Source organism: Notechis scutatus, chromosome 1 (assembly GCF_049901735.1).
Source record: "Notechis scutatus isolate UNSWTSFEM ecotype Mainland chromosome 1, rNotScu1.2, whole genome shotgun sequence".
NCBI classification, from domain to species: domain Eukaryota; kingdom Metazoa; phylum Chordata; class Lepidosauria; order Squamata; family Elapidae; genus Notechis; species Notechis scutatus.
The window spans coordinates 213663173-213686241 of record NC_142009.1 but is presented as its reverse complement, the minus strand read 5'-3'; the positions used below and the strand labels follow the sequence as shown (position 1 = coordinate 213686241).

The 23069-nt window shown below is 36.9% G+C and overlaps 1 protein-coding gene across 2 annotated transcripts; it reads right to left on the bottom strand.

The window, feature by feature from the left end:
- Window positions 1-200: 200 nt before the first annotated feature.
- INSIG2 (insulin induced gene 2) lies at window positions 201-22490 on the bottom strand. 2 transcript variants are annotated; one of them, XM_026665406.2, is made up of 7 exons: window positions 22358-22404; window positions 14176-14253; window positions 8552-8900; window positions 6975-7099; window positions 5743-5909; window positions 4575-4674; window positions 201-3058 (listed from the first exon to the last, which is right to left on the bottom strand). In XM_026665406.2, the coding sequence occupies exons 3-7, from the start codon at window positions 8793-8795 to the stop codon at window positions 3017-3019; spliced, it is 678 nt and encodes a 225-aa protein (XP_026521191.1). In that variant the 5' UTR covers window positions 8796-8900; window positions 14176-14253; window positions 22358-22404; the 3' UTR covers window positions 201-3016. The 2 variants fall into 2 exon arrangements, with proteins under 2 accessions (XP_026521191.1, XP_026521192.1); XM_026665407.2 differs by lacking the exon at window positions 14176-14253 and having other exon boundaries at window positions 22358-22490.
- Window positions 22491-23069: the final 579 nt, after the last annotated feature.

Genomic DNA, 23069 nt, shown 5'->3' with positions numbered 1-23069 from the left:
TGCAATTGTACTGACATCATGCAATTGCTGATTTGTGTTTCCTAATGACTGGGGAAGTTTATGTTAATTTTCTAGATGTTCTGTAATTATTATCCTAGCTCAAGAGCCAACATTCTAATTTAATATCTGAAAGAGAATCATCACCATACAATTATATATTATTGAATTATTGCTTCTTAGAAAATGAAAAAGAAACTAAGTTTTCAAGACTATAATTTTATTTAATACACATTTTGCTTTTAACAGCAACCTGAAGAAGTAAACATTAACAACTTGTTCACAACTAGTGAAGAGTTTATAGTGCTTACAAAGTTGTATCTAAAATATACCTTATTCATCCTCTGTAGAGCATATTGAAGACAATGTATTATTATAGTTACACATCATACAGCAGTTGCTCCCCCCCCCCCCAATTGTAATTAAGGCATTCTCATCACAAACCTCTCCTCTCATAATTCAGTACCGGCTGGTAATACAGAGAAACAATATGAATTTTGTTCAATAGAAACATTTAAGAGATAATAGTGGCCTATCAAAATGACCTTGGAAAGTTGAGTAATTTGCTCCATATCAGAAGTGCTAGTCAAAAAAAAAAATTCAAGTGGCAATTTCAAATTCTGTATATATTCAGCAATTATGATGCTTACTAAATAAGCTAATATGAAAACGGTGATATCTGTCTTTAGGACAATATGCAATGAGACATGACTTCATGTTTTTAAAGTTTACCAAAGCCTGTGAACTACAGTATTCTGGACTTCTTAGCAAGATAATAAAGAGGTATTACAACTTAGACCAATACCTTTTACAGAATAGTCCTCATTGGCAATCAGTCATTACACCCATAGATTGAGCCAAATGTCCCTATTACCTGCAATTAGATTTAGTAAACCTTGTGGAAAACCATTATTCTGTCTTTAAGGCAGCCTTATCCTTCAAAATCTGCCCATAAAACTACAAAAGCAAAGTAAAGATCTTATTTCAAAAACATGTGTACTACCTATGTGTTAGGCCATACAACTAAAAATTATGATGCAGCTCTATTCAAAGCCACGCACATTGCATTTTCTTATAGCAACACTCCAATTCAACAATTAGACTATATGGCGAGAGCCAGGTTGTCATATTTAAACCTTCAAATGATTCCTATCACCATTTTAATAAGCTCTGGTGACAAATTTGAATAACTGGATTCAGCAGAATCACAGATAAACTGAATAAGGACCAGATCTCTTAATCTTAAGCCACCTCAGAGACATTTATGCTGTTGTAAGAGATGTCTTAAAATTAAAACTTATGAATTATTTGTTTCGCTGTAGATTTCATGTGGGGAAAGGTATATAAGGAGGTGCACTAACACTCAGTGTTTTCTAATATTCAGTCTGATAACATCACAACCATGTTAAAGACCCTGTAGTGCAATAGTGTGAATTTGCAAGAGCTAGTCATAAATTAAAGCTACTGCTCTTTTGCATATTTTTTGCTATTTTTCTAAGACTTATTGATTGCACATTTTCCTTTCAAAAGCTTGGTTTATTTTTCCCCAGGCTCTCATTGCATATTCTTCATGTATGAGCGTGCAAATCTTTAAAAATCTTAGTTTTCCCATTCTACATTTTTATGAATATATTAAAGAAAAATAAAATTACATATATTTTTATATACACACACATTTTTCTTTGGACCAACATCAGCCTCTTTTGAGTGGCTGTATTTTTTTTAAACTTGCACTGAATATAATTTAAAAAAAACAACACCAGCAGCTTTTCACTTTATTCACAGATTATAGAGGCAATTGAATCAAATGATTTAAAATGGTATTATATGAAAGTTTCTTTTTCCTTTCTCCCATTTACCAGACCCAAGGATCAGCTCTACTGATGCAGTACCATAATAATGTCTTCAGCTGTGCCTCTCTTTTGTTAGAATTCACCTTGTCATATGACATTTCTATAAGAGCAATAACATGAATTTATTTCGTTGGAATCTCTGTAAAGGAACATTTACAGCTCCTATGATCAGAATGCAGACAGATACCCATGTTTTACTATACAAAGTGAGAGAGGTACAGTACTTGCAATTACTACATTGAAGTTCATCTAACCATACTTTTTTAAAAGGTTGGATTTTCCTATTTCCAGAACTAAACTACCAACTGTAAATGTCTTGTTTATGGATAGCCTCAATATTACTATTTAGCGTGAATCACATCTCAACAAACAGCTCTATTGCTGCTGCTATGCGATGAAAAGTCCTACAACAGGATGTATCTATTTACAGAGTGGTCCCACACTCAGCACACTACAGGTATAGACACAGAGAGTGCAGTAGCAGTACTACCCATTTGTATTGCAAATAGTGCATTTGCATTCAACTATGCCATCAACTCTTGATACAAAACAGAAAATTCATGTTTGCTTCATGCGCAGCTATTCTGTAGATTCGTTTACCTTTTTTACCAAGAGAAGTCACAGCACTGATTATACTTTTGATGCTAATTCCATTTAGTCTCTTTGGGGGCCCTTTAACCCTCTGACATGAGGTATAATAAAACAGCAACACTCTAAGAATACTACCGCTCTCAAAATTGGCCAAAGAAAGTAAAAAGTAATGCAGCCAGGAGAGGGTGATGCTTTGTTGTAAGCTTGGTTTGGCACAAGAACCTTATTGGGGAAGAAAAGGGACAAGCCTAGCCTAGTTCAGATAAACAAAGGATCCTAACTCAGAAGCCAATACTTTCTCCAGCGGGTTGCGCTGAAGCACCATTTCGCACAGATCATGTTCCCGAGATGCCAGGATTTTTTAAGTGACTTAGAAATTCAGCAATCACAGATTGCAGTAAATAGTGCCTTTGCGAGTAGACCAGGCCAGAGACACAACCAGGGACAAGAGAAGAAGAAACGAGAGAGGGAGATTGCTTTTCTTTTTTTGGCAATTGTATAATCGAGTTCTCTCTACTTTGTGTTCTTCTCAGTCTGCTCTTCCTCCTCCCATGAGAAAAGTATTTTTCTTCTAGTCAGTCTTGATGAGACTTTTCCGTAATAACTTTACATTCATACTGGAAGACAAACCGAAGTTAGGTGTAAGTAGCCGATCTGCGCAAATAAATAAAAATGTACAGCTGAGAAAGACCAGAGAAAAAAGCAAATGGGTAGATTCAACAAAGGAGCTTTCTTCTCCCCAGAAAGCTATTTTATCCTACTAATCCTCAGAACTGCCATCTGGAAATATAGTATGCAAACCATGTGAATTTGGATTACATGAATGGGCAGAGGTAGGCAGGGATCAACCATTAGATCCTAATGAAATCTATTATAAGCCTTCAATATTTCGATGTCATTGCAGCTTTCATATCTCATCCAAAATGCAACTAGGAAGAAAGCACGAAAAAAGTGACCAGTCTCTTTTTGTAGTTTGACGTCTAATGAACATGCAACTCCAGAATCCAGAACAAAGACAGATTACATTACCCCACTCCCACCCACTATCTCTGAAGATTTAGGTTCTTTCCTTCCTTCACATCAACCGGTGCAGCGTAAATAGGAAACTCTAATTTACTGGTAATATTAATTACAAAGACAAGGGACTGAAATGATTAGGACAAGGTCATGGCAACTGTAGAGAAATCAACCTTCTCTCTTGAGGTGCAAGCCAGCCTGATCTTCCCACATACTTCCCTTCCTACTCAGAAATCAGGCTTTAACAGGGGTGTTAAACTGGCGACCAGGGCTGGATGCATCCCGCACAGGCTTTGCCCACCCCAGCTCTGCAAAGGGAAAACGTGACGTGAGTTTGACACCTGTGCTTTAAAACATACATCCGTGGGATTAGTGAGCATCTTTATCATCAGATAGGATGTCCAGGTGATGAGCCACAAAAATTAGCCTCGTTAAGTTTCATCTTTCTCTTTAAAATAGACCGTGATTATTTGTTAAAGGCTCTGAATGCTTCCCTATAATTGCATAACTATATAGAATTGTAATTATGTACTGTTAAAATGATATATTACATTTTTTCCAGTTTTTCCCCCACATTTTTTTAAAAACTGTGTTGACATATCCAAATATTGAAGGCTTACAGTAGATTGTATGTGGTCTTTTTTCCTTGTCTTTGCCTATATGTTTTTACTTTTGTGGGTTTTTCCTTTTTTGTCACTTTTTAAAAGCAATAAAAGATTGGATAATTTTTTTAAAGGCTCTGAATGCTTCCAAGTTTATTTGTCAAGTGTTCATATTTTTATGTTTGGGGGATATTTCTGAGAATCAAGACTGTGTCTTGAAATGCTTGGATGGAAACAGATAAGAAGTTATTCAAGCTCTATTTGTTTTATTTTCATTTGTGGGAATCCTGACTTCTAAAACTGAAGAATTAATGAAGAATATCATATTCCAAATAATTCTTTGGTGTGTTTAATGCCATTCCCATGCCAAAATCAAGAGAACTGGCTAGTGATATCCTTAATGTTGTCAAAATTATTTGGATATTCCAAGGGGGGAATCAAGGACAAAAAAAAAAAAGACTAAATTATTTACAAGAATACCGCAAAAACACAGAATATTGAATCGCTAGCTTACCATTGCTAGCTGCCTGCCAATATTTCCCATAGTTATTCCACCAGCAAAGAATATACAGGGCAACCAGGAACGGACATAAAGGAAGTCAGGAGATGTGTATCTGGAGAAAAAGATTTTTTTTTAATTAGTATCACAATGGCACCTTGTCTGAAGTATGATTTTCATTTTGAAAGAGACAGTAAAAAACCTAAAGACTGCTGGGGCCAAGGGGGGTATGGATGCTAGCTAGCTGTACGGTCTTTGTAACTAATTAAATTAAAAAGAATTTTAAAAAGCAGAACTCTTTCATGCATAACTATACCTTGGTCAGAAATTCTAAAATGGGAATTTAAATGGCCAATTCAGAATATCTATGGAAAAAGGGGGACAGTCCATATAAAAGCAGAGTGTTAAATGGATTTAGTTCTATTTCAACTGTGATGCACTTGAAGCTACAGTAAAATTACTTTAAAAGTGTGGCTCTATATAGCATGTGGACAATTCACTTCCCCGTGGGCTTGATCTGAGCTCTTCAGCATCAAACTTTTTTAATAGAAAGAGGCAGCTTGATTACTTTTCAGTGCCCCCCTCCGAATGGCTTGGATTTTATTTATTTAATGTATCACTAGATAAACATGAAGTAGGAATATGGATGAGGGTGAATGGTTGTAAACAATTCATTTAATTAACCTCTTGCGTTTTTTTTAGTGCAGTACCAATAGCAGCCTTGCCAAGGGGAGGTGGGGAGTGATCCACAATTATTTTTGTTCCTTATTCTTAGCACCATGAAACTGAAAGGTTGGAATTATATTGAAAATAATCTTCACATTGCTGATTAGGAAGGAGAAGCAGAGGCAATGTGAATGGGCCTGCCTATAGCTTCCAAGGCAAACCTGAGCTTTACTTTCAACCTTGATTCTGGGAAGCATAATTATTAGCATTTAATTGCACAAGTTAATTTCATACCCAAGCATCAAGCCGTGCAGATGCAAAGGCAACAAATAAACAATACAGTCAACTTCTCCCTGCCATAAATATAACACGCCACTTAGGTCACATTTGTTCCAATAAATTTTGTTATGTTATCCCTGTAATAAGGCAAGGCATTTTTAAATTTATAACATTGTCGGACACTGCCTTTAAAATCCAAATGAAATTAATAAGAGTTTAATATGCATAAAATACTTACTGATAAACTCCATTGTAGACCAGAAGCTGCGTCACCAAAGTGGCTAAAAATGCAATTCCAATTCCAAGTCCAAAACCATTTCGAGATCTATCAAAAGTCCACCACAGCCCCACTGAAAGCGCAGCAAGTGTGAGAGACAACTGGAAGTTGTTGGCAAAATCCACTTTCTGTTTGGACTGTTTAAGGAATATTTTGAGAAGACTGGCAGCAAACCAATTCTGTCGTTTGTTTTAACTTTAAAGAGACAGCCAGCTCTTTAGGCTAAGAGACCCAGATCAAGGCTAAATATTATCCCCATCCAGACCAACCTTCACAGCATTTTCAAGTTGGGTCCAATGATGCCAAAGATCTTTTTTTTTCTTTTAAGTGAGCATGCAATTATCCAAGTTTGGTGTTTGTTTTGTAAAACTGAGTTCCTCTGGATACCAACCTTATACCTTTTCTGGGTATAAATTCATGCTTCTTCACAATTCTAAATCTTACATTTGAGTGTTTCTGGTTATTTTATGATCAATGTATCTTAGCCTGTACTGTATTTTTACTATGCTGATTCAAAAATGTTAAGAAAAATTCTCTGAAAGTGGCATATGTAAAAAAAGGAATTTCCTAACATATGTTAACCAGCTTGGGAAGGTCTTAAAAGGAAAAGTGTATTAATGGCCATTAGGCAAGATGGATCTTCCATTATTTTTATTATCAGAGACAGTAGCAATTTGAAATAGTGCTACACTATTTAATAGTGAATTAATAACTGAAATGTAATGGCTATAATTACCCAAAATGAACATAATTCTGATTTTAAAACCAAACTTTCCTCATTTTTAAAACATAGGTTTGCCAATTCTAGTTAAAAGCAATCCTTGAGATTCCTTCCCTACAAATGTGTGCACCCAGTACATACATACATACATACATCTTCATTTACTGTGCATACATAGATGTATATATTAGCTAAAATGAATCTTGAAAGGCAACCATAGTTTTCAGCAACCATATCTGCAATCCTCTTTACCTCCATCCCACTCATTTGTTGCCAACAGTGCCTTCCTAATTCACAGGCTGGGAGTAAATGGTCTTCCTCTAATGTAAATATAGTAATACATTTATTGCCATATGGGGAAATGACCTTGCATTCAACCTTAATGAAATTAAGAGGGCTGCTCTGTTTTATTTTTTGATCTGCCTGAAGTTTATGTGTTATTGACAAACTTCATTACTGTGCAAAAGGATACAGCACTGGCATGATTTATGCCAACAAAGACTGCTACGCATCTCATCACACTGGACCATTCTCTCTTAAATTTATGAGGTTCTCCCAGATGTCTATCCATGCAAGGGTACAATAATCCAATTACAGCTGTAAAATACAAACACAAGTAACAAGGTATCTACAGTATAATTGCTTTTCTGATGTGTTTAAGTCCTTTTAAAGTGAACCTGTGGAGTAAATTTGACTGAGTTCAGTGAGAATAAATGACACAGGCAAGTCATTGGGCCTGACAACCTGATTCAGAAATCTTTTAAAGCTTTTTCAAGGATGAAGAATAGGAATATGGAAAATGTAACATTCCATTTCTCCTCCAAACTACTTAGACTATGCCATTTCTAAATGATCTGATGGTTTTCCAGAATTTTCTAAATGAGAAGTAACTATTTAGAATACCACAAACTACTTCCACCATTAATTTCCAGAATGCTATGCTTGGAATGGCAATAGAGGAAAAACTTCTAGGGTTTTTCTGGAAAAATGTATTAAAAAAAACCTAATGAAGAACTACTGATAACAATGATAACGTACACACAATTGGGACCCTTTGCTTTAGAATGACAAAAGTTAGGGGAAATATTAAAAATTAATCCTAGTCAGTATAGCATATTCAAAAATCTTGGATTCACTGCAGGAAAAAGGAACTGGGGGGAAAAAGGAACTGAGACATATAGGTATTTTAGAGATTCAAATCCCTATATATGGTATTTATCTGTATGGTACAGATACACAATACAGAAGCCTGATGATGGCAGATGAGATTCTGCCGAAATGTCGCTACAACTTTAAAAGCACAACTACAATGACATGGGAAAATACCCGAACAGAGCTGAGTACCATACATACATACATACATAATTTCCAAATCTACACATGTAAAAATGATAAAGCCAGATTTCACAGACAATTTCTTTCAAGTTAGTCTTTGAACTCTATCTATAGTGCGTTAACTTAATGAAAAGGAAGCAAAAAGGAAAGCATTTGACACTAAATACTTTCTTTTGAAAAAGACATTTAGTAAAGAAAAAAAAGTTTGATAAATAAATAATTGGTAAACTAATCTCGGGGAAATACTCTGAGTGGTTTGCAATCAGTAGAATCTTCTATTAATCACTTCTGCTAATTAAAACAATCTTACATAACAAATTCATCAAAGTATCAAATATGGCCCTCTTTTCTTTTTTTGAGAAGGATAAGGTGAAAATGCTTTACTTTATCCAGGCTTTTTCCTGGATGATGAGACCAATATGCTACCAATAAATGGCATTGTACAATTCCATCTTTTTGTCTTTAGCTAATTTTGACTGCTAAGAAAAAAAAAGATGGAATTGATGGAATCCAAATGAACTATCCCATAATAATTGAAGTACAGAAACCTCTCATCCCCCTTAACCTGGCACAAAGCGTATCTAAATTTAATGCTGAAAGGAGGGGGCCCCTGGCAGAGAATATGTATTCCAACCACAGGCCTGAAGTTCTTCATGGCCTGGATTAAGCTAGCATTTTCTCTTAATGTCTTTTAGCATCGTTATTTTGACATACCTGATGCTGTGCCGCATCCGAGGGGTACCCACCAAGCTGAAGAAAAGATGCTTGTAATCACATCCGGTGGAAATAAGGTGACATTTCTTTGTATCTGAAGCAAGTTTAATATTAATGCAAGAAAGACTCCAATTAAGAACAGGACTATTCCACGAAGGACCAGGTTCAGGCTGTGGCTAGTGATGGAAGAAATGTACGGGCCACACCTTTTTGGTATGGATGGTTGAACATCAACATCTGCCATGGCCTCATGTGCTTCTAACAATATTTAGAACAGACTTGAAGCTAGAGAAGGGCAAATAAAGCTGAAATAATCTTATTTCTTTTCATTCACGATATATCCGAAAGCCTGTTCCAAAAAAAAAAAAAAAGAGAGAGAGAGAGACAGAACAATTACAGGACAAAAATTTTATCCACATCTTTACATAAATAAACATCATTGACTACATATATAAAAAAAAAACTTTGGAAGTTCTTCTCAGAGGTCGTAATTCATGTGGTTCCTATATTTATATTACTTTAAACACAGCTTATTTTACACAATAAACCTACTCAGACAGATCAATATTCTAACTAACTTCATAACCATTGCTCTATTTGTACTTTGATCAGACTTCATTCGATCCTAGAGTCATGACTGTTGTATGCCACCCTGGGTAACTTCTCATTAGATAGGCAGCTCTATAAATTTGATGAATAAATTTAAAATGTAGGATGATTTTAGTACGTATATATTTGTTGCATATGATATACCACTCTTTATGAAATAAAAAAATGCTGCAACCATTAATATTTTTAAAAAATTATGGCAATGGAAGGAAGCATAAGATCTTAATGGCAATGTGGACATAAAACTTCAGAAACCACGATGCAATTAAAATTAAGAATCATGACTTCTTGATTTCTAAATTCATTACTATTACATCAAAAGGTTTGAATAACTGACATAAGAAATATCAAAACCTCTGCCTTTTTTTGTTTATTTAATAAATATATATAATAATATATATAATATATAGGCTGCCCATATTAGGCAGGAAGCCAACTGGGTGACCACTCAGGACTAGGAAAGAAGCAGTGGCAAATCACTTCCAAAAACCCTTGCCAAGAAAACTGAAAAACTTCTCCAGGCAATCACCAAGAATCAAGACTAACTCAAAATAATAATACCGGTAATAATAATAATTGGAAGGTTATGGCATAAACTGGCTAGGGTAGTCGCGTTGGTAATTGACACACTGGGTGCCATTTCAAAAAACCCCGAATCGGTATTTAGAAAATCTGCACATTGATGAAACTTCCATCTGTCAATTACGAAGGGCCACACTGCTTGAATTTGCACATTTACGTACACATGTAACACTGATACATTATGATGTCATAGCATCTTGGGAAGAACCTGATGTCTATGAAGGCCAACACCAGCTAAAAAACTGGCAGCTGTGATTTCATATTTTTATGTGCAAGTAGTCCTCAACTTACAACAGTTCATTGAATGACTATTCAAGTTACAAAAGTGACTTATGACTGTTTTTCACATTTATTAACCGATGCAGCGTCCCTATGGTCACATGATCAAAATTCAGATGTTTGGCAACTGACTCGTATTTATGACAGCTGCAGTGTCTCGGGGTCACGTGATCACCTTTTGCAACCTTCTGACAAGCAAAGTCAATGAGGAAGCCAGATTCGCTTAACAACTGTGTTACTAATTGAATAACTGCTGTGATTCACTTAACAACTGTGGCAAGAAAGATCGTAAAATGGGGCAAAATTTACTTAACAAATGTCTTGCTTAGCCACAGAAATTTTGGGGTCAATTGTGGTAGTAAATCGAGGGCTACCTGTATATAATAATAACAGCAACAATCAGGACCCCAGGTTTGGTGGCATAGCCAAGTTTTTAGTGCCTTGCAAAAATCCAGGATGATTACGGCAATTATACATTCGGGGGGGATGAAGAATACTTTCAAGGTGGGCACCATGATAGTAAAGACTTTTTTCCTGGGTCTCAGCAGGTGACAGCTTCACAGGTGGGATCTGGATACTTATCCGCCCAGTTCTAAAAGGACAGGTAGACAATGCTGGTGAGAGAGTAATCAGCGACCTGGTCTTTAGGTAACCAGATAACCAAGATAACCACCAGCACATTGAATTCCACCCATGACGACACTGGTAAACCCATGCAGTTCATGGAACAGAGATGGTGTCACTTGTCCTGAATGCTTGTGCCGCTGCATTTTGCACCAGCTAAAACTTTCAAATACTCTTCAAGGACAGCCTCACGTAAAGCATGGTGTAATAATCTAATCTGGATGTGACTAAATTTTAGGAGGTGATTTTTGAGCAGAGCCTCCCAGTCCAGGAACAAACGCAGCTGGCTTACAACACGAAACTTGTGCCTGGCCATAGCTGCCCCTGACTACAAGTCCAGAAGAACCCCCCAGATAGTTGTTTGAGGCAATGCAGAAATGGATGGTCCCCAGAACTGGAGGGGAGAGATGGAGGCTATAATCCCAAACTGCTAGATCTTACTTGTCTTGAGTCAAATCCTCTTAATCCCCATCTAGATTCCCACAAACTCTAGAGCTTCCTCGGAGCTTCCGAGGCAGGAGCTTCCGAGGCATGACTTTGAAATTAAACCTCTGAGCCATCCCTTCCCAAGTGGGCTCAGGCGGTCTGAAATAAGGCTGCCGGGCAGCTATCTATGAATGCTACAAGGATGGGGAAATATCGATGATTCACCATCCTTATTATCATAAGATAGGTCCCAACAGCAGCTTTAATTCACATTTGGTCAGATTTGTCCTGTGTCACTCTCCTTTGGTGAAAGATGCATCTGATCCCATAAAGGTAAATTTCTAAATATTAAGAACAAAAAAAACAGAACAGGTGAAATTTAAATTCATCCCTTTTTAGACTAGATTTGAAAATAGCCTTCCAAGCTTTCACAATCTGACTTGGCAATAATTTATTAAAGACTGTATGATTAGGAACTGAATTAAAATAACAGAATGAACAATGCAAGAGTTTACAACTGTATTGACAGTTTGCAACATTTGCAATTCCTTTAAAATGATTTAGAGATAAAATGGAGTGCTTGGTTTCCAATCTTAACAAAAGGTGTTCTTACATATCTGGAAATGGAGTAAAGATAACTCTTGATATTCTAATAAAGCCAATGACCCAGATAACTAGCCAACAAACTAATATAAATGCCATTTTGGTGCAGCCAGCACTGTGGAATATTCTCATGATATTGAAAAGGTTCATATTTCTTTCTATGTCTAATTCCTTAGGCCTTCTATTAGACAAACTTTTCTGTTCATCCAGGCCTTCCATAAATGAATGGTTATTTTCCTCCCCTTCATCTTTTTAATGAATGTAGTTATTTTAATATTGTTTCAATTACATTTTATTGTATGCCACAATGATATGTGATTATATGGGAAGCAGAATAAAAATATATTAATCTGGATGACTGTGCGATGAACCATAATAATAATAATGCCATGTAGGCCAAACATTAAAATGGAAAATAAAAATATACTGAGATTCTACTTTTCCTCTGATTTTTCTAACATAAAAAATCCAACGTTTACAAATGTTTAAATTAAACTTTATTTACTCAAGCTGAACAGCAAGATTACTCATCCATGCTATCTGAAATAATGATTTTCAAAATCAGTATTTTTTGTAGTATTGTAAAATATAACTCAATGTCCAATCTGATGATATTCCTTAAGATTATTATTAATTCAGTCCTGTCATTGTGTGAGAGTTGGGTGGCTATATAAATTATCTGTTTAATAGATAAGTAAAACAGATCCAAATTTAAAAGATCTGCTGGCAGAAAAGGATTATGATGAGATTTATTGACTGATTAACTGGCCCCAGAGATTTGCTGATTGAGAGATTTGTCACTATTGGTCACCAAATGTCACCAGTGAGTTGGAAATAGAATGGAAATGAAGCCAGATATAGAACTTCCATGGATTTCCAGGGAGGACTTGAACATGGATCTTTTTGCAAAGCCAATGAATATGGTCAAAATAGGAGCTGGTTGAATGAATTGGCTCCTCAAAATTCCTTTTTGGATTAAGGAAGAGTCAAGGATTGCTCATGTTTGGCTCCATAGAGAAATCTCTCTGCAAAGAGATTGCAAAACAGCGTTCTCCAGCAGGTTTGAGAGACCTGGGAGCCAAAGGACTATTCACCTTGACTAATGTGGTTATGTACCTTGCAAAGAGATGACTGGGTTCACCTACTTCCTCTCTTAACTACTTTAGGAAACTGCTTATTATCTTCTTAAGGGCAAGCTGTATTATGTCACTGAGAAAACCCTGGATGAAAGAAGCTCCAATATAAATAAGTCTAAGGATTAAAAAGAAAAGCTTTACTTTTCCAGAAAACAACAAAACACTGGAGCAATACTGTTTGATGAATGAAAGCAAATGTACGTGTCCCAGGATAATGTTGCAGGATCCCATCTAGGTTAGTCACAGGGACCAGAAATTTTGTCTTCTGAGCTTTCAGACTCATGCTGGAGCCAATCTTCAGGGAACAGATTCTCTCTAGCAGTGTTGTGGGTAGCCGGCAGCAGGTGCAGACGGCTGAGAACAGCGAGGACTCAGATGAGGGGCCAGGACCATTAGGGAGTGGACTGCTGCCTTCAAAGATTGTGAGGGCTGGCAGCAGCGATGAGGAGGTTCCCAAGGAGCCTGTGCCAAGTGCGCATGAGCGCAGGATTGCTCGGAGGAAATAACAGTTACAACAGCACGGGTGACTCGGGAGTAAGGCTGCAAGGTAATGGCCTCTCCTTCAAGAAGATAAAAGCCAGCTGTGAAACTAACCTTCTTTGCAGAAGGCAAAGATGTTTTGAAGTCAGCCTCGTGGACATTACAGTTGGTATTTGAAGACTCTTGTAAACTATTTTTTATCTGTTGTTTTTTGGCAGACTTGAAAAAACTTGGCAAGGCTCTTTCTTGTCAGAGCTAATTAGTTGGAAGCAGCCTTTTATCTGTGAAGAAACAGGATTCTTAGCTTAAACATAAAAAGGTTATACTGCTGCATTTGTCTTGTGTTTGCTCTCTTGGAACCAGATTTGGGTCAGAACAAGCAGAGTGTGTGCTGTTTTCTGTGTTGTTTTTGCACACAGAACAGCACACACTCTGCTAGAGAGAGTTTCTCTGAAGATGGGCTCCAGCATGAGTCCAAAAGCTCGGAAAACTAAACCTCTGTTCCTGGGGACCGACCCAGACAGGATCCTGCAATACTCTTTGACTATAGAAGAAATTAAGGCTCTTTTGGGAACAACATGCTCACAAGTTATTTACAAAATTGTTTGATATTATAGCAGAGGATATAGAACAACAACAGGTTTCATTGGATAAAACAGAGACGGCTTTGAATGTGGATACGGAGCTCTAATAAATGCCGATTACAAAAGTGATATGGCAAAGAATGCTGCGGAACTGAAAATGGATTTTAAAATGCCAGAGTGTAAGAGCGCTATGTAAAACAATGCCAAAATGGATTTACAAATGAAACCAATTTATATCTTGGAAATTAAAGAAGACATATAAATAATGAATTCAGAAGAGGGACTTGGCAAGCCTTCTTACATTGGATTTACAAAAGGAATGTGTGAAACCGAGGAAACTCTTTCCAGGAGGAGACACAAAGAAACTTCTAAAGCTGTTCTGGAAAAGAGACAAAGAGAAAACGATAAGGAATCAACTTGGGGAACACTATTTGATGGGACTAAAGATCAAGCTTCTTAAAAAACAAAAAGGTTTACAAAATGAATGTGTCTGATCAGAATTAAAATATTATATGCTGTGGTTTCTGGTAGCTATTAGTGGGATTTCTTTTTGACCAGGACTGAATGATGAAGCTTTAAAGATTTATTTATAAGTGGAGAGAGATTTCTTTTGCTTTACGTTTTACAGAAAGTGATATAGAATTGATATTTTTAATTAAGATTAAAATATATATGCTAATATTTCTGGTAGCAATTAATAGACTTTTGCTGATTAGGACTGAATGCTAGGCTTTTGCAGTTTGATTATGGAGAAGTGGTAAGATATGAAAAGATTACCATATATAATATAAATAATTTGGATGATTTAACTCTTTCTCTGACGGACTCCATTCCAATCCAGAAATATGGTAATTCTGGCACAGAATAAGGTTTTGAGGGCATCATTATAGGCTTCCTCCAAATACAATCAAAATCTAATGATTGGCACTCAAAATCTAATGATTGGCACTCAAAACCTAATGATTTGGGAGCAAGACTTCTCAGCAGTAGCTCACCTGAATGGAATTCCCTTCACAAATATGTTCTGTCACATGTGCCACCTGGTCAACAATGGTAAAGAGCCTGTTTATTCTCTTGGGTCTTCTTCATTTTCCACTTGGGATCATTTAGCTGGTTGTTTTTTTTGTTTTGCAGGGATTTGGGGGGAAAAGGAACTCCTGGATTTTAGTCCAGACCACGTATGTTGTTAAGCCAAACTATAATTTCTCTGAACTCAGTAATTGTTAATAGATTTATGATTGCATGAGTCCAACCAGCAAACAATAGTTTACGCACTTTCTTTTTTTAAAAAATACATTTTCATTCATAAACATTTTTGAATAACATTCATAAACATTCAGAAACATTTTTGAATAACAGTGCATTGGCAGAGCATTATTTGTAAATAAAATACGACCAACATATGTTGGCAATAAATCTCAACATGCAAACTAATAGCAATAGTAATGGTATAATAACAGTACTAATAGTATAACCAAAAGAACTGATCTGGGTTTCCTCTTACATTAATTCCATTTTTATCAATTACTACACTTTTATCTATCTCTTTACTTTCACTAAGAAAGCACTTTCTAATTAGATGTGTGAATGCAGCCTCTCTACCACTTTTAGCTGATATTTTTAGTTTACATGATGTATTAATTTTAGATGTATTGTTATCATATAGTACACTGAGAGCATTTACTATAGAGCCGTGTTGGCGAACCTATGGCTGCAGAATTGTGGAGAAATGTTTTTAAAAGTGCAAAATAAAGATTAAAAAAGTCATGGGAATTCAAAATAAAAGTAGATATTATTTGTTCAAGGCTGAATATTACAAAGCAGAAATGAAACAGATATACAACTGAAGTTTAGAATCTTTTTAAAAATATTTCAAGAAAGTTTTGGCTGTTTAAGATTTAATCTACTGGTCTGATTTAAGAAGGCTTGGGATGGGGCGTCAGTGGAAGAAACATACGTACATAGCCTGCAGAACTTTAATTAGTTTTTCAGTCTGTTTGGAGGGAATAATATTTATTTGAAGGACATATCATGAAATAAATGTGTGCGTCTGTAAGGCAGAGATAGAATTGAAGAGAAGCAACCTGAGATCCTGAATGGGAATAGACTACTGTAGCTTTCTTTTGAGAACATTGTCTTTATAGGTGAGCTTTGAGATATTGAGATAAGGATCTGCTGTATATTACTTCAGTTTCCAATCTTCAGTTAGAAAGAAAAAAGGAAAGCTCTGGAAGAGACACAACTGCAATTTTAGCCTAACAGTATTTTACAACGAGAAAAAAAAATAAAACACCATGAAACCTGAATTATACTAGATTTATATAATGTATCACAAGATACAGGACACAGAAATGTTTATGTTACCATGTTTTTAATTCATAATGAACCCTGAAAAAAATGCCGTTTTAATCAAAAACATATTTCTAGACATTTCCCAGAATTAAACAAAGCATTTCTGTTCTCATAAACTGAAGGAGTCCAATGAAGGAAAGACAATGAAACTTTAGTTTTGCTTTAATTTGTCAAGGTTACACTCTATAGTGCAAGAATTAAAGAGTGTACTGAAGGAGGAGTAAAGGGGCTTAATCAACACCTTCCTGTATAGCACAAATCCATGAAATGAAAGACATTTGCTATTAACTTCAAAGCTTACTGGAATTTTAGAACCTATTGTTAAAGCTGCTTTGGGCTCATAAAAAAGGGGGGGAAGGTTCTGATACTTTTATAATAGCAAATGGTTATTTTAAATGGATTTTCACTTTGGTTTTGACCCAATACAATACATTTGGTATCCTCCAGATTTATTAGACTTAAAATTTATTAGTTTTAAATTTTAAAATCATTTATTAGTCTCCAAATTCCTAGCTGGGACTTGGGTTTTTGTAAAATAAAATCCAACGCAAAGAAAACATCAGACTGTGAAGAGTAGTTTATTTTGCAGGTTTGTATGTGTGTCTTTGATTCAATGTGGACTCCTTCCTTAGGGAGATTTTTAAAAGTGGTTTGCCCTTACCTTCTTCCTAAGGCTGTCAAGAGAATGATTGGCAGAACAAGAACTCAATCTCCTAGTATCAGTTCTACAGGGTAGACCAGACCAAGAAACAGGCTCCACACCAAACAAAAAAATATTTTATTAGAACGAATATATTAACAAGATCTAAATATGCTTCCCTTATTCCCTCTTTTATCTTCCTGAGAAATGGAGGGAGGCTATCTGAGGTGCCTATCTGAGATGTTTTCATATATTTCACTCTTATGGGCTTAAGCCCCATTTATCTGTTGCCTTGATTTTTCATTCTGTCAAGATCATCCTGTATACTCTTCACATCCAGATACAAGCCTGGTGCCTTAATCGCTATAGCAAACTGACTCTTAGGATTAAATTTACTAATAGAAATATAAGATTACTGTAACCAAATTTTATATTTTGCTTGCTATTTTATAAAAGAGTGCCATTTGAAGGAGATTGTGGGTATATGAACGTGATTAATAAATAAAATGAATAAAAGCAGCTTAGAAAACAACAATGGTACTTCAAACTTTTACTTTTAGTAATCAACAGTTTCATGCTGTTACACAATTTATTCAATCTTTTCTTCATTATGAAAACAAATTCTGAGATTACTGCCTGTCTATAGGAATAGCTAAGCAAATAAAAGTATCATTTGAAGCAAGCTGGATTCCTGATTATATAGACATATCCATGTCCCTTTTTTGGGGGGGAGGGGCAAGCATTACCTAAGTACCTGCTTCTACATTTTCTAGGCTTTTTTAAAAAAAAAATCCCCAATCCTTCAAGCCCAGGGAGTTCCTCCTGGCTTCCCATTAAAATACCAATAAGATTCAATCATGCTTAAGGCTTTTTTTTTAATCAGTCAATGTTGACCAGGTACTGCTACCACAGTGGTAAGAACAGTAAAGAAAGCCAAATTCGTTCCATAATGTCAGCCAATTGCATCACTTGTACTTCTTTTATTTGATTAATAGGATTAGAGCAGGGGTGTCAAACTTGCGGCGTCACGTTGTCATCATGTGACGTATCATGACTTTTCCCTTTTGCTAAACCGAGGGTGGGCGTGGCCAATGCATGACGCATGCAGCCCGCGGGCCATGAGTTTCTCGTCCCTGGGTTAGAGTAACTGGAAGGAAGAACAATGAATATGTATGTTAAGAGTTATATGGAATGTTTGAACTGAGTTGCCCATCTGAACTCTTACCAGGCATTATTTGTTTTCTTGGTACCAAGATATGCATAGCACTAACAAGACCATTCTAATGACTTCATGTCACTTTGCTGGGCATAGTTGTTGAGTTCCGGGATTCCTGTTTTTTGAAACATTTTTGAAAGTGTATCCATACTCAACTGTGTATGCTTTAAATTACAAGTCTTATACTTTCTCTGAGCACACTTGACACCAGTGTCCCAGACAGGAACAGGCCTCTGGATATGACTTCAGATTGTATCTCTGCCTCTCAGCTTCTAACCTTCAAATAACCGTAATTTACCAGGCTTTAAACAGTAATCTGTTTAAGCATCTTCTTTCTCAGTTAACATTTAAATTATTAATGTGCTCCTTCCAGACAGTGGAATACAAAAGAAAAGAAAAATGTGGAATATGATCTCTACTGACCATCGAACAATTGACATGGAAGTTAATACTCCTATGGAATTACTGAGGCAACTAAAAATAGGTTGTTGAATAAACAATGATTTATGTATGTTTCTAAGGTTGGAATCTGAACTTCACAAACTTAAATGAATTGTCATGAAGAGATCTTCCCAGTCACTTGTGCTGACTGACCTTATTCCTACCACTTTTAGCATTTCAAACAAAAAGCATCTTGATCTGCAAAATTCCCCTAGTTACTTTCCATTAGTTCATTTTAGTTGCATCTTTGGAAATGATCTGCTTGCTAAAAACAGGTATTTGTCACTTTTAATTTTCACATTCCAAAGCAGGTACTCTTTATATGAACTGTTTTTATATGCTTTCTATGTTGTAATTATTATGTTAATGTCCTTGTTCAGAATTGTTGAATTTGTACATTTGATTACATCTTTAGTTAAAAAAAACATGGCTTGTAAAATTGACTGAACTTGAAAAGGTAAGTTCTTCATTTAAAATCCACTGTGGAAACAGGCAACTTTCAAATTTGGATGTAGAATTATTTTTTGCTTGCATTATAATAGGTTCTCCTTTTGTAATCAGTTTGCAATAGTTATGGGCTTATAAAATTATTCATGCAAAAACAAAACAAAGTTCCAAGGCTTCAAATTCCAGGCATTCATTGTGTGATAAATTCAATTGTGACTCACTTCCATATAAAGAATTACCCTAATTAGTAGGACACAACTGAGTTATTCAAATATATTAGATTTGATAAATGTAAGTACTGAAATACTTATAATCCAATACCATTTTGACATTCCTGACACTGTGCCAAAGGTTTATTAGCTAACACATATCAGCATTAATTTGTTATTCTTATGCAATGCATTAATATTGCACAAAATTTGGTTGACTGCACAAAGATAAGGAAGAATTCTACTGTGCTGATGTAACACCTTTAAGCTCTCTTGTGAAAATATTTATGTAACTAGTGGTCTAAAAAAGTTTAAATGGCTTAGAATAAAGGTTTACTTTGCAATCCTGAATGCTACATGTTCAAAGCACTCATGAACTGCAATCATATTACAAATAGTAAAAAAAAAAACTAATTTCTTAGTACACAAACTAAAATCCCAGGTGGATGGAAGAGACATTTATCTACCAATACATATGACAGATATCCTTGGCTAAATTCATACATGACACTAAGACATAATGTTTTATTTCACTATTATTAGACATCCTGCATGAAGTTACTGTATTATATTATAAAACACAGGATGCTGCTTTCAATGTGTAGAAGAGCAAACAGCTCCCTTTCTTGTAATCCCTTCCTCTCTTTTCTACAAGGAGTGGGTGGGTGGGGAATCACAGGTCAGGAACAAGAGCATGCATAGTGACAATGGCAATCACGTGACTGAGAGAATGCTCGGGACATCATAAATACTCATAAAATGGCCCTAAAATATTTTTTTTTTTTTTGCATTGTTGTAACCTTGAATGGTTACTGAATGAGTGGTCAATAAATGAGGACTATTTGTAAGGAAGGATTATTCTGTAAAAGAAGAAGGCAGAGTAGACCTATTAGATAATCACCCACAGCTGACTCATTAAATTACCATGTTCATAATATGACAAAATAGAATGCTAGTGGCAATATCCATTCAGTTCTGGGAAATACAGATAATTTATCCTAAGGCAGTTTCAGTTACTTATCTGGTTGTTCTATCTCAACAGGTATTTAATAGTGCATGCTTTTAAATGCAGAGAGCCAGACGATTTCCAATGGAGAGTTTTAAGTTCTACTAGTCAAAAAGTTATTTTGCTTCTCAACCATTTTATTCCTTAAGTAAAAAGACCAAATAATTGGTGATAAAACATTAGATAGTTATAGTTGAAAGATGATATCTGAAGCATAATAAACAAAGCTAAAAGGGTCAGGTTTTTTTATGTCTTTGACAAGGCATCAAACATTTCTATAAAATGAAGCACCCCCGCGCTTAAGTCCTGCAGTAGTTATTTTTAAGGCTTTGGCAGTCTTTTTATTCCTGTTTGCACATGCGCAGAAGACATTTCCACTAAAGTGAAGGGCAAAGAAACACAGTCCATCTGAGATTTTTGGCACAGGCCTAATATGTATTTTTTAAAAAAACCTTTAAAATAAATATGTAAGCGGGGGGGGGGGGGTAATTTTGGAAAGTTTTTTGCTTCAAAAAGCCATAAATATAATTTTAGAAACAATCAAAACTTCTGTACAATTATAGAAAGCAATGACCGCTATACCCACCAATTCCAAATCCTTTTAGGAACTCATGTGCAAAAAGTATAATGCAAAGAATAGCTTTCAGTAGATGGTCTGGCTAGCACGTGGGTCAACAATGGAAGGAATCCAGTATCACATAAATGAAATCCTGATAGCTGCCATTTTCCTTTCCTTTGCAGTCCTACCCCCTCCTCTCCTAATCCACTCCAGGACCCCGAAGCAATGGAATAAGTTTCGTTTCGTAAAGCAAATTGAACTCTTCAGAGTAAAAGTGAAATACAAAGAGAATAAATCATTCAGTCTTGTAACAGAGAACATAAGTCAGCCCTGAGGTTTAACAGAGACTGGTCCTTGCATTTACCAGTTTTTCTCTCCATCAGCGGGCAGAAAATTATACAGGGGTAGAAATAGCTATTCCTATTCCTGAACTCTTTCCTTCTTCCACGCATCATTTCAAATCAGGGCAGTCAATTGATTTGTCTCCAAAGGAATAGGTGACAAAGCCTGACATATTTTATACACCCCAAAGGTGTCCACTGATGATTTTGGAGTAAGGAGAAAAAGACTAAGACCAGCACATTGAAGAGCAACTCAGACTACAGGTAGTCCTCGACTTACAACTGCTCATTTAGCAACAGGTCAAAGTTACAACAGCATTGAAAAAAGTGACTTATGACCCTTTTTAACACTTACGATTGTTGCAGCATCCCCATGGTCAGTCACATGATTAAAATTCAGATGCTTGGCAAGTGATTCATATTTATGTCGGTTGTATTGTCCTGGGGTCACATGATAAGCTTTTTCGCCCTTCGGACAACCAACGGGGAAGCCAGATTCCCTTAGCAACCACGCTAACTAACTCAACAAATGCAACAGTCCGCTTAGCAACGGGGGCAAGAAAAGTCGTAAAAATAGGGCAAAAGAAAGGTTTCACTTAGCCACCTAAGTTTGGGCCGTAACTCAAGGACCACCTGTACTGCATTCCTGAAATGAAGGTGACATTTGAGGGAGGGGAAACCTGACCCAAAGAAAGGCGGGGCAGGTATGCACCTCGGTGAGGTCCAGATGGGAAAAGGCAGTTAAAGACCACTGTCCCTTGCCCTCTTTTCAAAGACGCATAAGGATAAAAATCACTTTACGACCAGGGCCGACCAGGCAGCGAGAAGCCAAAAAACCTCGCCTCAATCTCCTTGGAAAACAAGCTCCGAGCGGCGCTCCCAGACAACCTCGGCGAGACAACGTAATTCACTCTCCGGGATGACGCCGGCTTGTCTGCCCGAGCGGGTTTGGCTCTCCCGGGCCACCGCCACCGCCTTTGGCCCGACACTCTCCGGCGTCCATTGCCGAGAACCAGGGCGAGCCGACCCTCCCCGGACCCTTCTCCCCATCCCAACTGCTAAGTGATGGTCATATTGTATGTCTCGTAGGCATAAGTCAGATGTGACACACACACACACACACACACCCCTCCCCCGAAGGATACCGAGGCTGCCGGGGGCTTCCTCGACCCTTCTGCCGTGTCCTTTTGGCCCTCTCCTCCTTTCTTTTTCCCGCCGCATATCCCATTCCGCTCCAACCACCCCATCCCCGAGGCTCCGAGCTCCACTCACTCTTTCTCCGCCATCTTCACCCTTTCCGGCCGGCCGGCCAGTCTCCGCCTTCCACACGCCTCCTCTATCTAACCCGGCAGCGGCTCGCTTTTGACGCCTTGACTCGGAAGGAAGCCACTTCCGCCGAGCCGCGCGGAGGCTGCAGGGAAGGAAAAGGAGGCCGGGGCGGAGAGTGGCCGGGGCGAGGAGGCTGCAAGAGGCGGGTCAGGGCCGGGCGTTTTGTATGGGCGGATGGCTACGTGGGCTTTCCTCACGGTTTCGTTTAGCAGAAAAGCAGCTTTTTTTTTCTCTCTCTCTCTCTCTCTCTCTTCTCGGCCATAGAAATGAACTCTCTTGTTTTTAAAAAAAGAGGCATGAGCGAGTTGGAAGACAAGAAGTGGAAGCAAGAAAATGTGGATTGTATAGCAATAACACTTTGACTTATATACTAGTTTTCAGGGCTCTCTAAGCGGTTTACAGAGCCAGCATATTGCCCCCAACAATCTGGGTTCTCATATAACGGTATAACACGTATAATCTACTAGTGTTACAGTATTTTAAATACACAATATTCACGTAAAACACTGTTTCTTAAACTTAAACATTATGGAGCTTTTGTTTGTATAGGTTATATTTATTTAATTTTGGGGGGCCCTTGAATCACTGTCAATTAGTGGCACAAGTCCCTGCTGTTTTACAGTTGCCCTTGCCTCCTGCCTCCTGCTTCTTCCCC